This window comes from Mobula birostris, chromosome 5 (assembly GCF_030028105.1).
Source record: "Mobula birostris isolate sMobBir1 chromosome 5, sMobBir1.hap1, whole genome shotgun sequence".
Lineage (NCBI taxonomy): Eukaryota > Metazoa > Chordata > Chondrichthyes > Myliobatiformes > Myliobatidae > Mobula > Mobula birostris.
Genome location: NC_092374.1, coordinates 113,407,525 through 113,433,019, shown reverse-complemented (window position 1 = coordinate 113,433,019; position 25,495 = coordinate 113,407,525). Strand labels below are relative to the sequence as shown.

The 25,495-nt window shown below is 41.3% G+C and overlaps 1 protein-coding gene across 2 annotated transcripts in view; it reads left to right on the top strand.

Moving 5' to 3' along the window:
- The first annotated feature begins 17,762 nt into the window (after positions 1–17,762).
- The window catches only part of dars1 (aspartyl-tRNA synthetase 1), an 86,827-nt gene continuing 79,094 nt past the window's right edge, over positions 17,763–25,495 (top strand). The window contains exon 1 of one of the 2 annotated variants that reach the window (XM_072258587.1): positions 17,763–17,896. In XM_072258587.1, the coding sequence (XP_072114688.1) occupies positions 17,874–17,896 (23 nt within the window). In that variant the 5' untranslated portion in view covers positions 17,763–17,873. The remainder of the gene's footprint in view (positions 17,897–25,495) is intronic. The other variant, XM_072258586.1, reaches the window with a different exon arrangement.

Below are 25,495 nucleotides of genomic sequence, written 5' to 3'. Positions count from 1 at the left end.
TGGAGCAACAAATGGGTCAGGCAGCATCTTTGGAGGGAAATGGACAGTTTGCATTTCAGATTGAGTCCCTTCTGGACTGAAAGATAGAGGGGATATAATCAGTATAAAAACATAGGAAGGGGAGGAGCAAGAACTAGCAAGCAATGGGTGGGTCAAGATGAGGAGGGGTGACAGGCAGATGGAGGAGTGAAGAGTGGAAATAACAACTGAGACTGGAAGGTGATAGTTGGAGATGTCAGCAGGTCGCAGATAATGTATCTGCTGGGAGAGCAAGGAGGAACATGGAATTAAGTAAGGAAGGAGCTGTGGTGGAGGGGAACCAGTGAAAGGAGTGTGTGGGTGATGAACAGGTGGAGGAGGATAAATGGGGATGATACCCCATCCTTTCCTGCACCTATACCATCTGGATATCACTCATATACTCCTTCCATGGTCTATTTCCCTCCACAACACATACCTGGCATACTAGGTTCCTCTAGTATCTTGTTAGTTGCATCATTAATTTTCTCCTAATGTTGGTAGCTTACTTAGGGAAGTGGAGAGTTGCAATGAACTTTACAAAACAGAGAAACAGAAAATGACAAAAATAAACAATAGCAACACACACACAAAATGTGTTTCGGCCCGAAATGTCAACTGTACTCTTTTCCATAGACTCTGCCTGGCCTACTGAGTTCCTCCAGCATTTTGTGTGTGTTGCTCGGGTTTCCAGCATCTGCAGATTTTCCCTTGCTTGTGATTAAAACACACAATAGATTAGGCAGCATCTATCAAGAGAAAAACAAAATGTGAGGTCTGTGACCTTTCATTGCAGATACCAATGGGGTTTCATAAAAAAGGTCATTGACTTGAAAAAAATATCCCTTTCACACTCCACAGATGCTGACTGACTAGGTGAGATATTTTTGATTTACAAGTTCTAAATAACATGTTATTTTAAAGACCTTCAGATCTTAAATTTATTTTAATTTACTTTTTGATCTGGAAAGATCAAGATTTGAAATGCTGATTATTCACCAGGGTTTCATGTAACAGTTTGGAGCCCATTACCTAAATTTGTAAAAAACATCCTAAAAGAATTAACTCACGTTACTCTGACCTACAATAACACCTAGATGTAACTTCTAGAGTGAGAGAATAAAAGCAAAACCAATTATCGGTAAAGTCTAGGTGCACAAGTCATTCATTATATTAATTTGTGGGTTTTGGTGATGGGGAAGCTGGAAGATGGTACCAGCTAAAGATTTATTGAAAAATTCTGTTTTTTTACAGCCAGAACTAAATTTACCAATTTGTGTTTTCTTGCCGTGTCAAGAAGGAGCCATGTTTTCAATGTCTGCTGACATTAGTACATATGTGTGAATTGTTATTAATTCCATCTCCTTTTAGCACCAGCTCGGCAGTTAGAGAGAAGATACTGGAAAAGCGATGTAACACAGAGCATTGGTGATAATGACACATGTTTCTGACCAGAAGATCACCCTGGAGTTTGAGGTCATTTGTCTTGTAGTTAAGCAAATGAACCAAACAAGAGCATCGAGATTGTGCAAGCGTGTTATCAGATAGGATGTTGCAGCTTTTGTCTTGGATGAAAGAGAGCAGAGAATGCATGTAGGATATTGTAAAGTTGTTCCATGGTACCTTACAGTGCTGTTGGACTAAGTTAAGGGGACGACGTCTCCAACAACAGAAGAACCACAGAAAATAACAAGAACGTGTGTGAACAGCAAAAACACACAAAGGGAATAATGTAGACACGGGGAAAATAAAGTAATATAAGTGGAAACATTAAGGAAAATAACAAATGTAAGTAACTTAAGAGAGAATAACAGAAGAGAACAAAACACCAGTAGAACAGTTGTAGGAATTCACTAGGAAGCATCATGCCCCCTGATGTGCAAAGCGCTGGAGTTCTAATGAATGGTCTCGGTCCAAAACATTGAGTGTTTATTCCTTAGTAGACGCTGCCTGACCTGCTGAGTTCTTCCAGCATTCTGAGAGGGTGTTGCTCAAGATTTCCAGCGTCTGCAGAATCTCATGTGTTTATCTTTGATTAAACTCCTGACGTGGTTTAATCAAAGATAGCGGTAGGAACTGCATTGGGCAACCAGACACCTGATTTTCTTGCTATCTGCACAACCAATCACAGTGGACTACCAGAAGAATTCAGTGGGAGACAGAACAACAAGCTTCAGCACAGCATAGATTTCCAGAGCTTACACTGACTTTGAGTGGCATTTATTTATAATTTTTTTAACATCAAGTATGTAATAAGTAAATACGGAGTGAGGAAATGAAAATAATGAGTAAGATGCTGCAATAGACTTTTGACATATATTATCTTGTTGTGCTATTGCACCATAATTCTGCAGAGTTACAGATAGTGTCTCAGTAGCAGAATATAGATAACATTGTTCTGCTATAAGAAGTTTGTCTGCGCAGGTGAAATCAGCAAATGTATCCAGCAGGGGACAAAGAATCTAAATTATCTGTCTGAAGAAATATGATAAACATAACATAATTTGTGAGAAAACTGTAAAACAATATCCATTTTTTCTTTTCAAATCTTTTTATGATTATTATTATTATTCAAAAAATAACACGAGTACATCGAAGTAAGCAACACTTACAATGTCTCAAGGAAAAAAAAAACATTATTTTAAAGATTGAAAAAATTTTGTGATAATAAAAAAACCCTACTAAGCAGAGAAGTGATGGGAAAAAACCTCATTCGGTGTACAACCCCGGAGCCATGCATCATACAAAAAGCTTCTAAAGATAAACATCAAACCACCAGCAAGAAAAAAAACAATATCCGGTTTTAATAGGTTCTGATGAAGGATTGATGACCTGATAAGTAACTCTGTTTCTCTGTCCTCAAATGTTGCCTCGCTTTTTAAATAGTTATATTTCATTTTAATAAATTTCTGTTTCATCTAAGTTTGTATCAACTCAAGTAGTTTGCTCTTTCTATCTGAGTTAAGGAAAACCACTGAAAGGATGAAGTCAGAGTGTGCATGATATACAGCTATATAGTGCAAATAAGATAACTACTTAGGATAAGAGGTTCAGCGGAAAGTGATCTAAGATCAAGCCTGCATCTCCTAATGCCATGGATGTGGAGATAAAGTGAGACCAAGAGCACGGCTCTGGATCCCAGTGTAGAAACAGTCTGCCCCAAGCTTAGACATTTGTCAGAAAGGCAGATGAAACTGATATGAAGAGTATAGAGTTTTTGGGTTCAGTCTTCCCTATATTTGCCAGCCGGTGGTGAGGTGGCATCCGCACTGGACTTCAAGGTCCTGGGTTCGAATCCAGCCGGCTCCTTGCACACTTTCCATCCGTGCTGGGCTGAGCCTCAAGCTAGCAACTCGGCCTTGTAAAAAGCAGACAAAATGCTAAAGAAATAGCAAGGTTCCACCAGATGCACCACAGGGCATGAAGAAGAACAACAACTTCCCTAAGTATTGCTTAATCTTGCACTGGAAAACTAAATCAGGATAGTCATTTACAACGTAGAGGTGGAAGAACAATTTACAAATAATGACCACAATGTTGTTCGGTGCAATTTTTAAAAAATCGTGTAACAGAATTGTTAGAGAGGTAGTCCAATCACAAACAAGAGGAAATCTGCAGATGCTGGAAATCCACAGCAACACACACAAAATGCTCGAAGAACTCAGCAGGCCAGTCAGCATCTATGGAAAAAGTACAGTCCATGTTTCAGGCCAAGACCCTTCATCAGGAGAAGTCTGCTGAGTTCCTCCAGCATTTTGTGTGTTAGAGATGTAGTCCTTTAAGTAAATAAGCAATCCTGTCTGGTCCTCTCCAGCCAGGATGCACCCAAGTTGCTGTGTGACCTATGGATAGAAATTGCAGATTAAAATCAGTCCTCCAATCTTCATTCGACATCATGGCGATGCTAAATTGGTGAAGCATTGTAAATATTTCCCTCAATGTCAACAAAATAACGGATCATTGACTTCAGAAAGGAGGATGGTGCACTCGCTCCTGTTTACGTGGATGGTGCTGAGGTTGAGAAAGCATATCCTGGTCCTACCATGTTGATGTCACGGCCAAGAAAGTTTACTAATGCCTCTACTTCTTCAGGAGGCTAAAGAAATTGGGCATGTCTCCGTCAACTCTTAACAATTTATATCGATGTACCATCAAAAGCATTCTGTCCGGGTGGCGTGGCAAGCATTGTTCATGACCACAAGAAACTGCAGAGAGTTGTGGAAACAGTTCAGCACATCATAGGAACCAGCCTCCCACTATGGACTCTGCTACACTTCTCACTGCCTCGATAAAGCAGCCAGTATAATTAAAGACCCCACCCACCCCTGTTGTCACCTCTTCTTCCCTCTTCCATTGGGCAGAAGATACAAAAGCCTGAAAGCACAAGCAACTAGCCCAAGGATAGTTTCTATCGCTCTCTTATCAGACTCTTGAGAGGACCCTCTTATACCATTAGATGGACTCTATTTTACAATCTAACTTGTTATCATCTGGCTTTTTATTGCTTGCCTGCATTGCACTTTCTCAGTAGCTTTTACACTTTATTCTCTATTAGAGTCATACAAGAGTACAGCTCAAAAACAGGCCCTTCAGCCCATCTAGTCCATGCTAACCATTTAAACTGCCTAGTCCCATTGACCTGCAACTGGACCATAGCCCTCCATACCCCTGCCATCTATGTACCTATCCAAACTTCTTTTAAACGTTGAAATCAAGCTCACAAGCACCACTTGCACTGGCACCCTCTCACGGCCCTCTGAGTGAAGAAGTTTCCCCTCATGTTCCCCTTAAACTTTTCACCTTTCAATAACTATTATTGTTCTTTTACCTCATTCTAGCTCAATGCACCGTGTAAATTATTTGATCTGTATAAACATTATGCAAGACAAGCATTTCACTAGATCTTGAAACGTGACAAAAATAAACATACTAAAAATTGCAATCCTGACAGAGTTAAAAATGGTAAGCATGATAAACTGAGGTAAGCATGATAAACATGGTAAGCATGTAATGAATAAGGAGTTGATTAGACTAAGAGAACTGAACAGCCACTTGGGCACACACAAACCAATAATGAGGCTGCCACAGTCTCATTATCAAGAAATTGTGTTTGGCTATCTTCATTTTTGATTCAGGCAAAAGAGGGTAGTTGGAAGTAATTCAGTTGATGTGGAAATTCTAGATTTACAGAGACATTTCTCAAAGCACATCACGTTAGACGTACTAGTCAGACTTAAAGAGCCAGTGCTAATATTATGCAGAAAACAGGCAGTGGTGATGAATATGATGAACAAGGGAGAGTGATATAGGATTCTGTGACTACAGTTAATGGTTTGGACTTGAATCTAAAGGTCACAATTTCAAGAGTTGCAAGTGAGATAAAGATTGTAAAGTAACAAACTGCGATAAAGATAGCAATAGAATGATCAGATCAGCAGACTAGTTGCTGATGTAGCTCAACACAGAAAATTGTGAGGTGATCCATTTTGATAAGAAGGACAAGATTAGGAAAATATTGCAGAACATATAAACAATCACAAAATCATATGGCATCTTAGGCTACATAATCAAATACATAGAGCATTCATTTGTCTGTTACGTGCCGTGAGATATGACACAGGTGATCATGGTCTCATGACCATGACTGTTCTTGACAAATTTTTCTACAGAAGTGGTTTACCATTGCCTCCTTCTGGGCAGTATCTTTACAAGATGGGAGACCCCAGCCATTATCAATACTCTTCAGAGATTGTCTGCCTGGTGTCAGTGGTCACATAATCAGGACCTGTGATCTGCACCAGCTGCTCATACAACCATTCACCAGCTGCTCCCATGGGTTCACATGACCATGATCAAAGGAGAGGGTTAAGCGGGTGCTACGCCTTGCCCAAGGATGATTTGCAGGCTAGCGAAGGGAAGAAGTGCCTTACTCTTCCTTTAGTAGAGATGTATCTCCATCCCGCCACCGTATAGAGAACTAAAGGCTAAAAATTATGATAACCCAATGTAAAATAGAAGATCAGCTACAACTGTGCTACAAAGTCCAAGTCGGGGCATCACACCTTGTAGGAAAGATTTAAGAGGTTTGGAAAGTACATCAGAGATTTACAGGAATGGTTCCAGGGATAAGGAATGATATTGCGTGAAGGCACTGGAGAAGCAAGGTTGCTCTCTACAGAGCAGAAAAGGTTAGGATGAAATTGAGTAGACTTGTTTAAAATGATGAAGAATTTTGATAGAGTTAATAAATTAATACACTTACATTTGCTACTTTATCGATAACTAGGGAGATGTGCTTTAAGGTGATAGACAAAATAATAACAGAAAAAAAATGAGGAATTGAACTATTCTACTCAGCATTATATGAGGCATTGATAAGGCAAATAGCTTATATTTTCACCAGGATGGAAATGTCAAATGTGAGAGGGCATAGCTTTAACACAAGAGTGGAAATATTTAAAGGAGGTTTACATGACCAGTTTTATACCCATTTAGTGGCAGGTGCCTGGAATGTGCTGGTGGATGGATGCATTTACAATAACATTTAAGAGGCATTTAGACCGGCTCATAAACAGTCAGGAAATGGAAGAATACAGACCATCTGTAGGTGGATTGAATTAGTTTAGTCTAGCATCGTGGTAAGCAGAGATTTTGTGGACAAAGGGTCTGTTCCTGGGCTTTACTGTTCTATGTCTATGTCTAAGTGTCTACCTTTGGAATGCCTGATGCCATGGTGAAAACAGATTCAATTCTCGCTGCCAAAATAGGAGTAAAATTGCAGAAATACACACATAAATCTGGGAGTGAATTATTCTTTGATAGGGCAGGCTGGTAGTTAATGGGTCGTAACCTTTTCGACATTCTTCTGCTCTTTTTTTTGTAATTTATTTTTTATTGTTCATCATCAAAAAAACATTTCCATCAGATGTATTTCAGATATTGTACATATATATCATATAGTCATATATGCCACAAATCTCCACATAATATTTATCTGAGGTATACACTTACAGAAAAGAGAGGAAAGAATGTTCTCTTGTTCTATGATTCGAGAGTGAATGAAGAGACAGGTGATGGTCAAGCAAAGTTCACAGAAACAAGAAGAAATCTAAATGAAATTAAACAGGCAAGAAAGAACATTGGAAAATTATCAAAATTGTGATGGATAGAATAATATTGAAGTATATGAAAAGGATAATATCTTGTGGATGAAAGGAACATAAGTGAACCAAAAAGAAGTCTTTTGATGCCAAACAGAATCAAGGTGGTTTAAAAAAATGAAGAATCAAAAACTGACAAAAAAGAAACACTAAAATGGTTACCAAATAATATAACCTAGATGTTACATTTTATTAGCATATTCAAATATAGAGGACAGAAGGGATCAGCAAAGGTAAAAACAATGTAATTATGGAAGACAATGGCGTTATAAATTTACAAAGTAGAAGGGATTAAATGATATTGTGTTGTACATAATGATAAAAAACACTGAGCTTCCGGTTAAGATGGTGCTTGAGTACAACACTCCTTCAGTCAACAGCTCTGGACAGATCATGAAACCAAATATTTCACTTCTTTTATGTATTTTACATTTGTTTTTTGTCTTGAATGTGATTCTGGAACTGTTGGAGCCTGTGATTTGTTGTTTGGAGATCGCGTCGTGTTCCCACACTCTGCCGTCTCCGAGAGGGGCGTGAGCTGATGGTTAACTCTGTCTTGCCAATTAAAGCTTCCACTGTTTGCCGATTAAAGTGACAAGGGAGATTGAAACATCGAGACAAGTGCAGAAGCTTGGAGATCGTTTGGGTGCTTCAGCGCTCTGCGGTCTCCGGGAGACAGAGGCAGCGTATGCGAAGCTGGTAGCGGGCAGGCTGCGGGATGGGGTGCAAGCCGATGTTTCACTTTATTTCACCAATTAAAGCTCTCATTGTGCACCGATTAAAGCAATGAGGGAGGTCGAAACATTGGGGAAAGTGCAGATGCTGAGCTTTGGCTGCCTGTCTTTTGATTGCTCTGCAGGGAGTGGGGTTTGAGGGTTGATGCGCCGGTTCCACTTTGTTCATTTTTTTGTGGGGGGAGGGGAATTGGGGATTGACGTGCCTGCTCCGTTTTTGTTCTTTTATCGTGTGGGGAGCTGAGATTTGGAGGTTGACGTGCCTGTTCTGTTATTGTTCATTTTTTTGTGCAGGGAGGGGCTGATGAAGATGTGCCTTTCTTTTCTTTCTTGGTTTCATGGCTACCTGGAGAAGAAAAATTTCAAGTTGTATTCTTTGATAATAACTGAACCTTTGAACATTTAGTCATTTGCCTCATGGGCTGATATGGAGTAATTCTTTGAGCCAACTGCTGAAAAAAATGTCTCTAATGAAGTTAGCAGGGCTAAGGGTGGTTTGAATCATTTGTCCCTTGAGAAAACTATTCTGTCCATTAAAAAGGTCAGAGAAAACACAACAGAAGTTTTGTGATAGTAAAAAGTGCCCTTAGGATCATTGGGGACCTGAGTCACCCCAACCACAATCTATTCCAACTGCTGCCATCCGGGAAATGGTACCACAGCATAAAAGCCAGGACCAACAAGCTCCAGGACAGCTTCTTCCACCAGACCATCAGACTGCTGAACTCACGCTGACTTGAGTGTTCAATTTATTATAAATTATTATGAATTACTATGATTGCACATTGCACATTTAGGTGGAGATGTAACATAAAGATTTTTACTCCTCATGTATGTGAAGGATATAAGAAATAAAGTCAATTCAATTCAATTCTAAATTGTAGAACTGAACCTCTGCCCCAGTGTAAGATGGGTGCATGGTAAATATGGGTCAACTATTCACATCCATTCTTAGCATGGGTAAGTCACGACATAAACAAAAAGTAAGATGAATAGGTTAATCAAGGACAATCAGTTTCGGTTTGTCATGTTTGACTAAGATGATATTTGTGAAGTCGTCACTGTTTGGATAGATGAAGGGAAGAGAGAGAGGAGAATTGATATGTGTGGTATTTAGAAGGTAAATATTTCTTTTTACAAAATGTTTGTTAAATCAAGCATATAATGAGGAAATGGCAATGAATAGGTTGAAAGTGAAGTGATGAATAGATGTAGCTTAAACTAGAGAAGGAATGAAAGTAACACAGAAGTTCCAGTGCTGAATGAACGTTTGTTCCCAGTATTTATAAATATTTCAGAGTTCAGTTACATAGAACATAGAACATAGAATAGTACAGCACAGTACAGGCCCTTCGGCCCATAATGTTGTGCTGACCCTCAAACCCTGCCTCCCATATAAGCCCCACCTTAAATTCCTCCATATACCTGTCTAGTAGTCTCTTAAACTTCACTAGTGTATCTGCCTCCACCACTGACTCAGGCAGTGCATTCCACGCACCAACCACTGTCTGAGTAAAAAACCTTCCTCTAATATCCCCCTTGAACTTCCCACCCCTTACCTTAAAGTCATGTCCTCTTGTATTGAGCAGTGATGCCCTGGGGAAGAGGCGCTGGCTATCCACTCTATCTATTCCTCTTATTATCTTGTATACCTCTATCATGTCTCCTCTCATCCTCCTTCTCTCCAAACAGTAAAGCCCTAGCTCCCTTAATCTCTGATCATAATGCATACTTTCTAAACCAGGCAACATCCTGGTAAATCTCCTCTGTACCCTTTCCAATGCTTCTGCATCCTTCCTATAGTGAGGTGACCAGAACTGGACACAGTACTCCAAGTGTGGCCTAACCAGAGTTTTATAGAGCTGCATCATTACATCGTGACTCTTAAATTCTATCCCTCAACTTATGAAAGCTAACACCCCATAAGCTTTCTTAACTACCCTATCCACCTGTGAGGCAACTTTCAGGGATCTGTGGACATGTACCCTGAGATCTCTCTGCTCCTCCACACTACCAAGTATCCTGCCATTTACTTTGTACTCTGCCTTGGAGTTTGTCCTTCCAAAGCGTACCACCTCACACTTCTCCAGGTTGAACTCCATCTGCCACTTCTCAGCCCACTTCTGCATACTATCGATGTCTCTCTGCAATCTTTGACAATCTTCTACACTATCTACAACACCACCAACCTTTGTGTCATCTGCAAACTTGCCAACCCACCATTCTACCCCTACCTCAGTTGTGGGGATGAAACCTTAAAATCAGGTGCTGAAACAAAAGTAGAACTGGTAAATAGCCTGCAAGAAGACAAAGCCGGATTACAAAATGGAGCAACAAGTGATAGATGTAATTTAATGTGGATAATGTAATTTTATAGGGTAATACAGTACATTTTCAATAACACAAGAAGAACAGACAATAAACATTCGATCTTGTTTGGCCTTATCTTTTTATATTTTTGGTATGCCTCGAGGAAAGACTTTAGGATTATAGGAGAGGAGTTGCAACAGGATTCTCAACCCCTGAAATGTCCTTGCCACCACTGAATTGGTAATTGGTTTGGATCCATAACTGGACAATGGTGGGTCTGCCAAGATATTGATGACTATGATAATTCCACAGAGTATCAAGAGTTGCTGGTTGGACTCCTGTTTTAACGGAAAAGATCATGGTTTGGCACTTTGAATTAGATTAGATTAGATTACTTAACCTTATCGTCTTGAACTTCCTTGTTTGCATGAAGCTCGAAGTAAATAGAGATTTGTAAAATGAGATGAACTTTATTTGTCAAATGTGCATCAAGATGTACAGTGAAATGCATTGTTTGTGTCAACAACTAACACAGTCCAAGGCCAGCCTGGCACCAACACAGCATGCCAACAACTTTCTAACCCTAACCCTAACCCATATGACTTTAGAATGTGGGAGGAAACCAGAGCAGCTGTAAAAAAAACCCAGATGGTCACAGGGATAACGTACAGACAGCAGCAGGAATTGAGCCCTAGTTGCTGGCTCTGAAAAGCATTGTGCTAACCACTGGGCTACTATGCTGCTCTGGGTATATGTACAGTCTCAATACAAGAGATTCTGCAGATGCTGGAAATCCAGAGCAACACAGGCAGACTGCTGGAGGAACTCAGCAGGTCAGGCAGCATCTATGGAAATGAATAAAAAAGTCTACATTTCAGGCCAAGACCCTTTATCAGAGTCCTGATGAAGGGTCTCAGCCCAAAATGTCAACTGTTTATTCATCTCCATAGATGCTGCCTGACCTGCAGGGTTCTTCCAGCAGTCTGCCTGTGTTGCAGTCAGAAGTAGTGCAATCTGAAAAACACAAGTGACAATAACAGAGGGGTAGAGTTGAGTGTCTGAGAATGCAGCAACACCATAAGGCAGTGGAAATATAAGAAGCAATTGGTTCAGAAGTCTGAAGACTCTTGTAGTACTTCCCATGCCTAAGTATTGTTTAAGTCTTTCCTAACGGAAGCACAGATTGCTTCATGGGCGGAAGATTTTCAAATGGAATTGAATACAGTATTGCGCAATCACAAGTTCTTCCATTTCTAACTCTATGTTGGAAGGAAGTTCTCTAATGGAACAGCCGAAGATATTTAAGCCTAGGACACCACCCTGAGGAACTCCTGCAGTGTTGGGATGATTAGCATCAACTCACAGAGTTAAAACTCCGCAAAACACACTCAGTTATTTGCCAGGCTACTCACAATGCATTTCCCAAATCCACAAACAAACCACAACCATATTCCTCTGCAAACCTATGTCTCCTACCAGTGGAATGTTTTCACTTTGATACCTATCAATTTTAATTTTATCAGGGCTCCTCGATACCACACTTGGTCAACTGTTGCTTTGATGACATGGCCAGTTACCCTCAGCTCTTTCACAGTTCAAAGTAACTCCATTATCAAAGTACGTTTATGTCAAAATATACTTCTTTTGAGATTCGTTTTCTTGCATGGTAGAACAAAGAAATACAACAGAATCAATGAAAAACTGTGCGTAAATAAAGACTGATAAACATCCAATGTGCAAAAGAAGACAAGCTGAGCAAATACAAAAAAAAGACACATAATAAATAAATAAATAAACAACGCAGCCTGCAAGCCTCACTACACATGCAGTGTGACACAAAATGCTGGTAGAACACAGCAGGCCAGGCAGCATCTATGGCAAGAGGTACAGTGGACGTTTCGGGCCAAGACCCTTCGTCAGGACTAACTGAAAGAAGAGATAGTAAGAGATTTGAAAGTGGGAGGGGGAGGGGGAGATCCGAAATGATAGGAGAAGACAGGAGAGGGAGGGATGGAGCTAAGAACTGGGAAGTAGATTGGCTAAAGGGAAACAAAGCTGGAGACACAGGAGAAAGAAAGGGGGAGGGGAGCACCAGAGGAAGATGGAGAGCAGGCAAGGAGTGAAAGGGACAGAGAGAGAGAAAAAAAAGGAGGGGGGAAATTACCACATCTCACTAACCTTAACCCACGTCTTTGAAATATGAGAAAAGAACCAGAGCACCCAGACGAGACCCATGTGATCATGGGAGAAAGTGCAGACTCTTTATAGATAGCACGGGGAATTGAACCCCGATCAGTGATCGCAGGCACCAGAAAGTGATTATGTTAACTGCTATGCAGCCTCATTTTCCCAATACATTTTTGTGTATTGGGAAAAGGAAGTTCCAAGAACACCTCCATCCTTTATTCGAGTCCAAAGGACACAGCAGAAGAATTTCCAATTTAGTTCAGCAAAAAATGCCAAGTGGATAAAACATCATGGCTTCAAGATTACAGAAGCCAGAGGTCAGACTGCAGACCTACCTGATGGTAACAGTGAGAAAAGGGCATCCCTGGGTGCTGGAGGTCTTTAATAATGGACGCTGCCTTTCTGAGACACCACTCCTCGAAGATGTCCTGGGTACTTTGTAGGGTAGTACCCAAGATGGAGCCAACTAAATTTACAACTCTCTGCAGCTTCTTTCAGTCCTGTGCAGTACCCCCCCCCCCCCATACCAGACAGTGATGCAGCCTGTCAGAATGCACTCCATGGCACATCTATAGAAGTTTTTGAGTGTATTTGTTGACATACCAAATCTCTGCAAACTCCTGATGAAGTAGAGTAGCTGTCTTGCCTCTTTGTAACTGCATCGATATGTTGGGACCTGGTTAGGTCCTCAGAGATCCTGACACCCAGGAAGTTGAAACTGCTCTCTCTCTCCACTTCTAGTCCCTCTGTGAGGATTGGTATGTGTTCCTTCGTCTTACCCTTCCTGAAGTCCACAATCAGCTCTTTCATCTTACTGACATTGAGTGCCAGGCTGTTGCTGTGACACTACTCCAAAATAGTTGGCATATCTCACTCTTGTAAGCCCTCTCATCACCACCAAATTTATAAAATTCAGCAAATTTATAGATGGTATTGGAGCTAAGCCTAGCTGCACAGTCCTGGGTATATAGAGTAGAGCTAAGTAGAGAGTAGGGCTAAACACACACCCCTGTGCGCCAGTGTTGATCATCAGTGAGGAGGAGATATTATCACCAATCCGGACAAATTATTTTCTTCCAGTTCGGAAGTCGAGGATCCAATTGCAGAGGGAGGTACAGAGGCCCAGGTTCTGTAACCTCTCAATCAGGATTGTGGGAATGATGGTATTAAATGCTGAGCTATAGTCAATGAACAGCATCCTGAAGTAGGTATTTGTATTGTCTGGGTGGTCTAAGGCCGTGTGAAGAGCCATTGAGATTGTGTCTGCCATTGATCTATTGTGGCGATAGGCAAATTGCAATGGGTCCAGGTCCTTGCTGAGGCAGGAATTCAGTCTAGTCATGACCAACCTCTCAAAGCATTTCATCACTGTAGATGTTGAGTGCTACCAGGTGATAGTCACGACATAGTCAGTGATAATAAACCTGGTTCTCATTCTGATAACAAAGTATAAAAGTTATCAGCAACAGTGCCTATGATAGATCCTACTCACTAAGAACATGCTGATTTAATGCCCAGCTTGGATTTTGCCTATACCACTTGCATTGCAGCCCAGTGTGGAAAAATGCTTGTAGGTCAACACATCCATTCAAAGATATCACATTCTGAGTGTGCAAGTGTGCACTGTCATGAAAGAGCTGAGAACAATGTAGCATTCATTCAAAGTTCAAAGAAAATTTATTATCAAGGTACATATATGCTACCATTTAAAACCCCGAGGTTCATTTTCTTGCGGGCATCCTCAATAAAATCCACAAGAGAATAATAACCATAATGGAATCGATGAAAGACCGCACCATCTTGAGCATTCAACCGGTCTGCAAAAAATACAAAGTGTGCAAATACAAAAAGAAAGAAGGAAAGAAAAAGTAAATAAATAAATATCAAGAACATGTGATGGAGAGTCCTTGAAAGCGAGCCCATTGGTTGTGAGTGGAGCAAGTGAAGTTGAGTGAAGTTTTCCCTTCTGGTTCAAGAGCCTGATGGTTGAGGGGTGATAACTGCTCCTGAAGTTGGTGGTGTGAGTCCTGAGGCTCCCGTACCTTCTTCCTGAAGGTAACAATGAGAAGAGAGCATGACTTGGCGGCAGGAGTCCCTGATGATGGATGCTGCCTTCCAGTGACAACGCTGCATGTAGATGTGCTCAATGGTGGGGAGGGTTTTATCCATGATGGACTGGGCCACATCTGCTACTTTTGTAGCATTTTCTATTCAGTTGCATTGGTGTTTCCGTACCAGACCATGATGCTGCCAGTCAATAGGCTTTCCACCACACACCTACGGAGGTTTGTCAACGTTTTAGATGTCGCGTCGAACCTTCGTGAACTCCTAAGGAAGTAGAGGTGCTGCTGTGCTTTCTTCATAATGGCAATTACGTGCTGGGCCCAGGCCAGGTTCACTGGGACGATAACACTGATGAAGTTAAAGATGCTGACCCTCTCCAACTCTGAATCTTTGATGAGGACTGGCTCATGGACCTCTGATCTCCTCCTCTTGAAGTCAACGATCAGCTCCTTGATCTTGTTAACAGTGAGTAAGAGGAGGTTATTATGACACCGCTCAACCAGATTTTCAATCTCCCTCCTACATGCTGATTTATCACCACCTTTGATTCGGTCCACGGCAGTATGGTGTCATCATCAAACTTAAATATGGCGTTGGGACTGTGCTTACCCTCACGGTCTTAAGTGTAAAGCGAGTAGATCAGGGGGCTAAGCACACAGCCTTGTAGTGCACCTGTGCTGATAGAAGTTGTGGTGGAGATATTTGTTGCAAACTGACTAAGATCTGCAAGTAAGGAAATAGAGGATCCAACTGCTCAACGAGGTACTGAGGCCAAGTTCCTGGAGCTCATTAATTACTTTTAAATGGATGCTAGTATTGAATGCTGAACTTGAGTAAGTGAAGAGCATCCTGATGTATAGGTATGCATCTCTGCTGCCCAGATGTTCCAGGGTTGAGCTGCACCAGCAGGCAAGTTGGAGTGGATCCAAGTCGTTTCTCAGGCAGGAGTTGATATGTTTCATGATCAGCCTCTCAAAACACTTCATCACTGTGGATTGAAGTACTGCTGGACGGTAGTCATTGCAGCAGGCCACCACGTTCTTCTCAGGCACCGGTAAGGGTGAAGCCTGCTTGAAGCAGCTGGGTACCTCAGACCGCCGAAGCAGGAGGTTAAAGATCTCAGTGAACACTCCAGCCTGTTGATCAGCACAGGTCTTTAGTACTTGGCCAGGTACCCTATCTGGGTCGGATGCTTTTCGTGGATGCACCCTCTTGAGGGCTGCTCGCATGTCAGCCTCAGAGACGGAAATCACAGGATCATCGAGGCTTTGGGAGTTTGTGATGGTTCCTCCGGGTTTTTCGCAGTCAAAGTGAGCAGAGAAGGGATTGAGCTCATCTGGAAGCAAAGCCCTGTTGCCACTTATGTCGCTTGATCTTACTTTATAAGAGATCCATTCAAATCTTGACACAGCTGTCGAGCATCCTGCATTGATTCGAGTTTAGTCTGGGATTGCCACTCTGCCTGTGAGATTGCTTTCTGGAGATCGTACCTGGATCTCTTGTAACTTCGTTGGTCACCAGACTTAAATGCCTCAGCAGATTGTGAATCTGCATTCAAAAACAAAGTTAAGATAGTTTTGAAAATAATATATTGCCAAAGTTAGTGTATTAAAGAAAACAAATGGTAAATCTAATGTATAGGAAAGTAAATATTAAGACAAGGAATTTTTCAAAACGACATTGTTGATAACTCATTAAAGCTCATGCAAGCAACATGCATGTCGCTTGGATTTCCAGCATCTGCAGATTTTCTCGTTTGTGATTAAGGCTCATGCATTTTATTTTCCAAACACTGAGTCTTAGAGTTCAACATTGTAAAATCCGAGTGTAGTTAGTGACATTTCTTTCCTCAGATATTCTAGCTCTGGAGATCCCGACATAGCAAATTATATAGATTTTATGACAATATCTTCCAAAGGAATAAATGAATGGTAAAATATATCTTTGAGTAACTGAGGCACTAAGTCTAAATAAAAACTGCTTGAGGAATTCAGTGGGCCCAGCAATTTCTGCAACAGATCCCAACATCCCTTGTGTCTCCTGGTATTAAGACTACTTCCACTGAAATCTGAATCGAGATTCTGTAGACATTCTTAAAATAAGGAAATCTCAAATCAAGTCAAGTCAAGTCACGTCACTTTTAATCGTCATTTCAACCATAACTGCTGGTACAGAACATAGTAAAAATGAGATGACGTTTTCCAGGACCACGGTGCTACATGAAACAATGCAAAAACTACATTAGACTACAGACCTACCCAGGACTGCATAAAGTGCACAAAATAGTGCAGGCATTACAATAAATAATAAACAAGACAATAGGCACAGTAGAGGGCAGTAGGTTGGTGTCAGTCCAGGCTCTGGGTATTGAGGAGTCTGATGGCTCGGGGGAAGAAACTGCTACATAGTCTGGTTGTGAGAGCCCGAATGCTTCGGTGCCTTTTTCCAGATGGCAGGAGGGAGAAGGGTTTATATGAGGGGTGCATGGGGTCCTTCATAATGCTGTTTGCTTTATGGATGCAGTGTCTGGTGTAAATGTCTGTAATGGCGGGAAGAAAGACCCCGATGATCTTCTCGGCTGACCTCACTATCCGCTGCAGGGTCTTGCGATCCGAGATGGTGCAATTTCCAAACCAGGCTGTGACGCAGCTGCTCAGGATGCTCTCAATACAACCTCTGTAAAATGTGGTGAGGATCTGATATTAAAGAAATCGAATTTCCCTCATTTGAGAGTTTATGTCAATTATCAGCAGTTAAAAACAATGTGGTAGAAAAATATATCTTCCTGAAACAATGACATTAAAATTAAACAATTTTACAAAGTACATCAAATTCTGAAATGTGGAGCAAATATATGCTGTAGGAACTCAGCGGATCGAGTCCCTTCTGCAGATTGTATTTTGCTCCAAGTGCTACACTGATCTAACAGTAGACTACACGAGCATTTTCCAAACGACGTTTGATTCTACACCAAAACAAATGTTATATTGTCTCTCACAACCATACTCTGCTCACTTACTTTAGGGGCATAAATCAGGAATTGATTTGGATGATTAAAAAATACATGCATGGTAAAAGTATACTTTTAACTTGTTCTAAAATTAGTTTTATTTTCTGTTAACTTTCAGAATGATCTTCTCCTTTCCACTCTTTCAGGTTCCATTGCTTAACAGATTTTTTTAAAAACCCAAGCTTCTGCCTGTCCGCATATTCTACCACCCCGGCTAGTTGTGCCTGCCCGGATCCATGTTTGGGAACGTCTGTTGCACCCGGAGAGGTGGCTGGCGTGCAGTAATCCTCTTCCGGTTCGTCAGGGCTGCGCAGTGGGGCAAATAGCCGGCCGCGGGCGAGATTTGTTCGTTCATTAAAAGAGTCGGTTCTTTGTAAAGAAATCATCAAGATGACAAAAGAAGAAGCCGTGGGGTAAGATTTAAGCACAGAAAGGCAGCCATAATAAAACAATTATAGTTCAAAATGAAGGATGACAGAACCTCAGCTTTCACGAACGTTGCATCATCCTCTCCATCCTCTTGCCGGGGCTTTCCAATTCCCCTTTACCCCTCCCTCCCCACAGGGGCTTCCCAGTCCAGCCCACCCTCTTGCCTCGGGGCTTCCCTCACACACACACACACACACACACACACACACACACACACACACACACACACACACACACTCACACTCTCTCTCTCTCTCTCTCTCTCTCTCTCTCTCTCTCTCTCTCTCTCTCTCTCTCTCTCTCTCTCTCTCTCTATATATATATATATATATATATATATATATATATATATATATATATATATATATATATATATATATATATATATATCTCCCCCTCTCTCCCTCCTTCCTGTGCCCTCCAGCATTTGTCTTCCGCTCGGCCCTACGCATTCGTTTCCCTTCCCATCTTCCACACCCTGGCTCTCACATCTTCCCTTCATTGTTCTCAAGACATCCCATGCCCCGACACTGATCAACCCTTAACGTTAGTAGTTTATTACCATCTACCAACTTGTGGAGTACAGTATTTTGTGTGTGTCTGTCTCACCAACCTTCCCGTCTGTTTTGCACTAACTAACCTCACTTTAGACCTGCAGTACCATGTGTACCCGACTTCCTGGTACCAAACCTGCCACAAAGAGCCGCGCCGTCTTCCTCCCTTACCACGCCAAGGTGGAATTGCAAGTCATTTTTTTTATTACACAGTGGTAGATGCTGGGAATGCACTACTGGGGAAATTGTGGCAAAATAGATGATAGCAATGTTTTAGGGGCACGCAAGCAGACGTAGAAAGGAAGGATGTAGACCATGTGCCGTTTCATTTGGAATCATTGTGAGTTGAAGGGCTTGTTCTGTTACATCAAATGCTGCCTTGCTGCTGAACTCTATATTGGTCCAGGGAAGGACCACTGATGTCCTATGCTCGGGGCTGGATGCACTTTGTGTTTGGCTCCTTAGCTTTAACGTGTTACATTTGAACTGCATCTACTGGCAACTCATTCCACACACGCACCAGCCTCTTGAACAAAGTAGTCTCCTCCTCAGATTCCCCTTGAATATTTCACTTTACACATTAAACCTATGATCTCTAGTATTCATCTCATCCAACCTGAGGGGGGAAGTGTGCACTTTATCTATACCACCCATAATTTTTTATACTTACTTAAGATCTCTCCTCATTCTCCTGTGCTCCAGGGTGTAAAGTCCTAACCTATTCAGCTTATCCCTGTAACTTGGGTCCTCAAGTCCTGGTAACATCTGTGTAACTTTTCTCTGCACTCCTTCAAGCTTAGGTAGGTAATCAGAATTGCACCCGATATTCCAAGCTTCACCTCACTGACATCTTATACAATTTAAACGTAGCGTCCCAACTCCTGTTGTTCAATCCTGTGATATATGAAGGCCATCTGCCAAAAGCTCTCTTTACAACCTGTGATGATGCCACTTCAAAGGAATTACGGATCTGTGTGAGTCCTGCCTTGGTTTACCCTCCCAAATTACAACACCTCACAGTTGTCTGTATTAAATTCCATCTGCTATTGCTCAGTTCACTTTCCCAGCTGGTCCAAGTCACTTTGCAAGCTTTGATGGCCTTCCTCGCTGTCCATTACACCCCTAATCTTGGTTTCGTCTGCAAATTTACTGATCCAGTTTGCCTCATGATCATCTAAATTTTTACTGTGCCCATGGTCTGTTCTTTATCAAATTATGGTATTGCTTTGCACTGCTATAACTATATGTTATAATTATGTGGTTCTGTCAGTGTTAGTCTTTGGTCTGTCCTGTTTTCTGTGCTATCACTCCAGAGAAACATTGTATCATTTCTTAATGATCGGACAAAGTCAGCATGGATTTGTGAAAGGAAAATCACGTCTGACGAATCTCATAGAATTTTTTGAGGATGTAACTAGTAGAGTGGATAGGGGAGAACCAGTGGATGTGGTATATTTGGATTTTCAGAAGGCTTTTGACAAGGTCCCACACAGGAGATTAGTGTGCAAATTTAAAGCACACGGTATTGGGGGTAAGGTATTGGTGTGGGTGGAGAGTTCGTTAGCAGACAGGAAGCAAAGAGTGGGAATAAACGGGACCTTTTCAGAATGGCAGGCGGTGACTAGTGGGGTACCGCAAGGCTCAGTGCTGGGACCCCAGTTGTTTACAATATATATTAATGACTTGGATGAGGGAATTAAATGCAGCATCTCCAAGTTTGCGGATGACACGAAGCTAGGTGGCAGTGTTAGCTGTGAGAAGGATGCTAAGAGGATGCAGGGTGACTTGGATAGGTTGGGTGACTGGGCAAATTCATGGCAGATGCAATTTAATGTGGATAAATGTGAAGTTATCCACTTTGGTGGCAAAAATAGGAAAACAGATTATTATCTGAATGGTGGCCGATTAGGAAAAGGGGAGGTGCAACGAGACCTGGGTGTCATTATACACCAGTCATTGAAAGTGGGCATGCAGGTACAGCAGGCGGTGAAAAAGGCGAATGGTATGCTGGCATTTATAGCGAGAGGATTTGAGTACAGGAGCAGGGAGGTACTACTGCAGTTGTACAAGGCCTTGGTGAGACCACACCTGGAGTATTGTGTGCAGTTTTGGTCCCCTAATCTGAGGAAAGACATCCTTGCCATCGAGGGAGTACAAAGAAGGTTCACCAGATTGATTCCTGGGATGGCAGGACTTTCATATGAAGAAAGACTGGATGAACTGGGCTTGTACTCGTTGGAATTTAGAAGATTGAGGGGGGATCTGATTGAAACGTGTAAGATCCTAAAGGGATTGGACAGGCTAGATGCAGGAAGATTGTTCCCGATGTTGGGGAAGTCCAGAACAAGGGGCCACAGTTTGAGGATAGAGGGGAAGCCTTTTAGGACCGAGATTAGGAAAAACTTCTTCACACAGAGAGTGGTGAATCTGTGGAATTCTCTGCCACAGGAAACAGTTGAGGCCAGTTCATTGGCTATATTTAAGAGGGAGTTAGATATGGCCCTTGTGGCTACGGGGGTCAGGGGGTATGGAGGGAAGGCTGAGGCGGTGTTCTGAGTTGGATGATCAGCCATGATCATACTGAATTGCGGTGCAGGCTCGAAGGGCCGAATGGCCTACTCCTGCACCTATTTTCTATGTTTCTATGTATGCATTTCTAAATGACAATAAAAGAGGACTGAGTTCTCATAATCTAATCATTAATATAGATGATAATGTACCCAGCTGCAGTCCCAGCAGCACACCACTAGCTACAGGTCTCCAATCAGTGAAACATCTCTAGTGCTTTTTAAGTAAATAATTTTTCATATTTACTTAAATATATAATCAGTGATAATCAAGAATGTTCAAAAGCCTTTCCGGAGTCATTTAGGATATTCTAGGATTATGGCTCAGAGATCTGCTACCTGTGGATGGTTATGCAGTGTGGAATGCCAGTTGAATCAGTTGGAGGAATCAGAAGCTAGTTCAGTTAAAAATAAATGAATCTTTTATGTTCATCTTTGGAGGTGATGGTTTGATTATTTGAGTAAAAGAAATAAATTTCCATACCCTTATATTTGACTGGAACAAATAGTATAAAGAGTACTGTTGTTATTTAGAGTTATTACTAATATAAAAATGACTCATTTTAGCCTGTCACTTCCTTAATCTAATTTGCTAGCAGCTTTCATGTTTTATTGTCACATGGGTAGGAATGCAGCTTTAGTCATTTTCTCTCTCTTAAAAGATTGTTTTTCTGTTTGTATTGATAAATTACAATGCACTGAAAACTGGTTTCTCGTATGCAATATCTACAAGAGTCTTCTGGCAGACTTGTCCTCTGTTAAACATTGATCTTGTTTGTAATCATGTTAATTCTGAGCTGGTCTGTGGACAGTGTCTCTGTCAGGACAAGCTTTGAGCTATTTCAGTGATTACTGTTTGGGATTGTTATCTGCAGGTGATTTCCTATGGAAACAGAACAGTGGCAAATCTAGAAACGTAGCTGGAAGACTTTCCTGTTAAACAGCATTTTTTTCATTACTAAGCAGATCTGGCAAAGCAGAGTTGTTTGTATGCTACGGCAACATGGAGAATTGCAGGGACAAGCCAGTGAATCACACTTCCTGAGTACCACTTGGTGTATCCAGCTGCATTTTACTTTCATTTGAGTAATTTAATTGCTGTATGATTCATTATACAACTCTGTTTATCATCAAAGGGATACAATATCTATTCATAATGCACTCTGATAAAGGACATTAAACATGTTTTTCCTCTCAGAGTGTGCTATTTTAAAAATAAGATGATAGCAAGTAATTCAAATACTATGACACTTCCCTCGTCAGAACCAGGGTCCTTACACTTCTCATTCACTGCCTTCAGCTGAATAATGCAAGTTATCAAGACGTATAGGATATCTGATTCTACAGAGTGGATACAACTGTCATTATTCTTCCTCCAAAATATTGTATGGAAGTTAATTGTCCTAACTGATCCTCTGTTAACTAATAGTGTTAAATGGTTAATGTCTTTTGTGTGATTTTAGTTGGACACATTGGTGCTAATGGTGGATTTTATTATTTTGCAAGCTTTGACACAAGTGTTGTGTGAAGGAAATCACAGTCAGGATTTCCTGTTTATCAGAGGAAATGTTTGAAGCTGAATTTTCCGCATTGTCCCACCATTCAGAAAAGCTGCAGGTGTATCCATTCATAGTTTTGGACAGCTGGATTTTAAAGAAAACAGTTACAGTAATTGTGGGTTTGTGTGGATTGGAACCAGAATTGTGTCAGTGCATGTGAACTTACCTTCCTTTGCTCTAATACTGGATTGAATTTGGCTAAGTTTCCACACAAATATGTCCCATTTTAATAGTCATACCATCCTAGGCTTTTATAATGACTTTCATTAGCTAAATGTATAACTTTTGTCAGTCACACCAAAGATTTCACTCCTTTTTCCCAATGCACAAATTGATTTAAGTGTAACTGAAAGCTGATGTGTCCATCTGTTCGCTGCTTTAGCTTAACCAAGTTTTGATTTCTTCATCTCTTTGTAGGTCAGAGGTAAGATGTTAGATTATTATACATGCCACGTTCTTGCCATATGATATTCCAACCAAGACTAGCATGTGACTTCCTTGGGGAATTGCATTCTGTGACTTGTGTGCTCTTTGTAACCAGTATCAGTAAATATGGCTCCTATGCTCTGTTCTGTGTTTTGGCAGTTATTTTCTACTTCTAGTTTATTTTTTCTCCTCAAATATTATCATAATCCACTTTTCACGAAAAAATTATTTGACATGTGAGGCTAATTTCCCAGTCATTCAACTACTGTGGCATCTCAAGAATGTTCACTGTCACAACCAAACGAATAATTCACCGTTGGAAGGGTTAGGATTTTCTTATATACCCATCAGCTACTATAGGGGTCAGTTATTCTACCAGTGCACACATCATTGGGATGTAAGAGAAGACTGGAGCACCTGAGAGGAAGCCACGCTATTGAAGAATGTGCAAACTCCCCTTTGACAGCAATAGAGGTCAGATTGAACCTGGCTTGCTCAAGCCGTGAGGCAACAGGTCTTGCTCTGCCTCTGTGCACTTCCTAAAGATGATGTCGTTTGAGGCTGAAAGAGATGCTGAGCTTGCAGGCATCCTCCAGCCAGGGAGAATAATGAAATTTGTGGCAATGAAACAGAATAAACCACCATTTGAGATGGCGCCACTGAAGGCGAGCGACAGCTTATCTGTAGTTTGAAAGGCAAGAATTTCGGTAAAAATATTTCTAAATAACACCTTTTCTGAAGTAAATTGTAGTAAACTGTCATTGCAAACAATGAGTGAAGGTGAAGTGAATTTGAAGGATGATCTGTGCTGGTGCGTTGCAAAATCAACACAGATGCGGTTGAAGTGAGCGATTCAGAGAGGAGACGTTGAGGCAAGGGAGTCTCAATGCCTGTCCAACTAACCTGGGTGCAAGGTTGGACTGCCATAAGTGCCAAGCCAATTGGAGAGATGGAGAACGGCTTCAGACTGGGCAGCGGGATCCAGAGTGAATCACTGGGTAGCATGGTCTAGGCCCAGAGTGTTTCACGGTGGTGGGGCCCAGGTCTTAATCCAAGGCACGATCCACTATTTAGACAATTTAAACGCTGACCCAAATAGACCGGAAAGGTAGGGTGTCGGGACTGGAGGCGAGAGTCAGGCCGATTTTGCTTACCCTCCTGTGATGTTCACTCCTCTCTCCGCGACACTGAGGCTGTGAGACTGCCCGGCTGCTGTGCTTCATGTCTGTCATCTTTGTCCTGCTAATATGTTGAACTGAGACTGAGGCTTGGGCCAACTGTGGGGATTCAGATCTAAGGACTCAATTTGGTTCAGAATGCTGTTGCTTGCTTCTGCTGTTTGCATGGTTTGTGTATTTCTCTCTTTATGTGCATTGGGTGTTGGTCTTTCTTTTAATTGGGGTCTTTCGGGTTTCTTGCTTCACGGCTGCCTGTGAGCAGACAAATCTCAAGGTTATAATTTGTACATTCTTTGATTATAAATGTACCTTGAATCTTTAAGTACATGAGTAGTTGCAGTGCTTAATTCAGATTTCTAATTCAAGATCCAAAATCAAATCAGCAGTCTAATTCTGTATTTTGTGTTTTATCATTGTAAAAAGAAGCCATTTGGCTCATTTGAATCTATGCTTGCTGTCAGAACATTCTTTTCAATCCCGTTCCCTCACACATTGCAACCTATCAATTCCACCCTGGTTCTCCCACTAGCCATACACCTGATAACTTATCAAGCAACATATCTTTTGGGATGTGGGAGAAAACCAGGCAGAGCCAAGTGATCACAAGGTTAATATACAAAGTCAGTGCAAACAGAAGTGGAACGGTGAACCTTGATCACCATAGATTTAAGGCAGTGTATTACCTGCTGTAGCAGAAAGCCGACCACAATGATAGAATCAATGGCAGGTCAAGATAGGTTGAAAAGGTGACCATTCTGGAATATGCCTCATGATTTTGTATGCCTTTGCCAAAGGGCATTGCATTGATGAGGATTAGCTGGCATACATAGGTGAGTTTTCTGGATATGGCATGGGAAAGAAAATCTTCGTTAATGGTGATTTGCTGGCTGTAATTTGATGGATAAAAGTTGAGCTATGAATATAGATCCATAAACTTGAATAAAGACAAGATATTCCAGGAGAAAAATGCATTTTATTTCCTGAAAAATGTAGTGTTTTTACATTAGTATTTAGCATTCCCCTGAATTACAAAAGTTAATGCAATCATCTCTACGAATGTTAATGCTTAAGAAAAAGGTCGGCTGAATTTGATTATAATTTCAGTAGATTAAAATGGTGTAAAGTTTGGAATTAATTTAGACTTTGGGGAAATGAATCTCAGGGTTGTATGTTGGACATATAAGTACTTTGACAATAAATTTACTTTGAACTTTAAATTTTGTTCCTTCAGGATACAAAGAATTTAGGAGTACTCACAACACGCTGGAGGAACTCAGCAGGTGGGGCAGTGTCCATTTT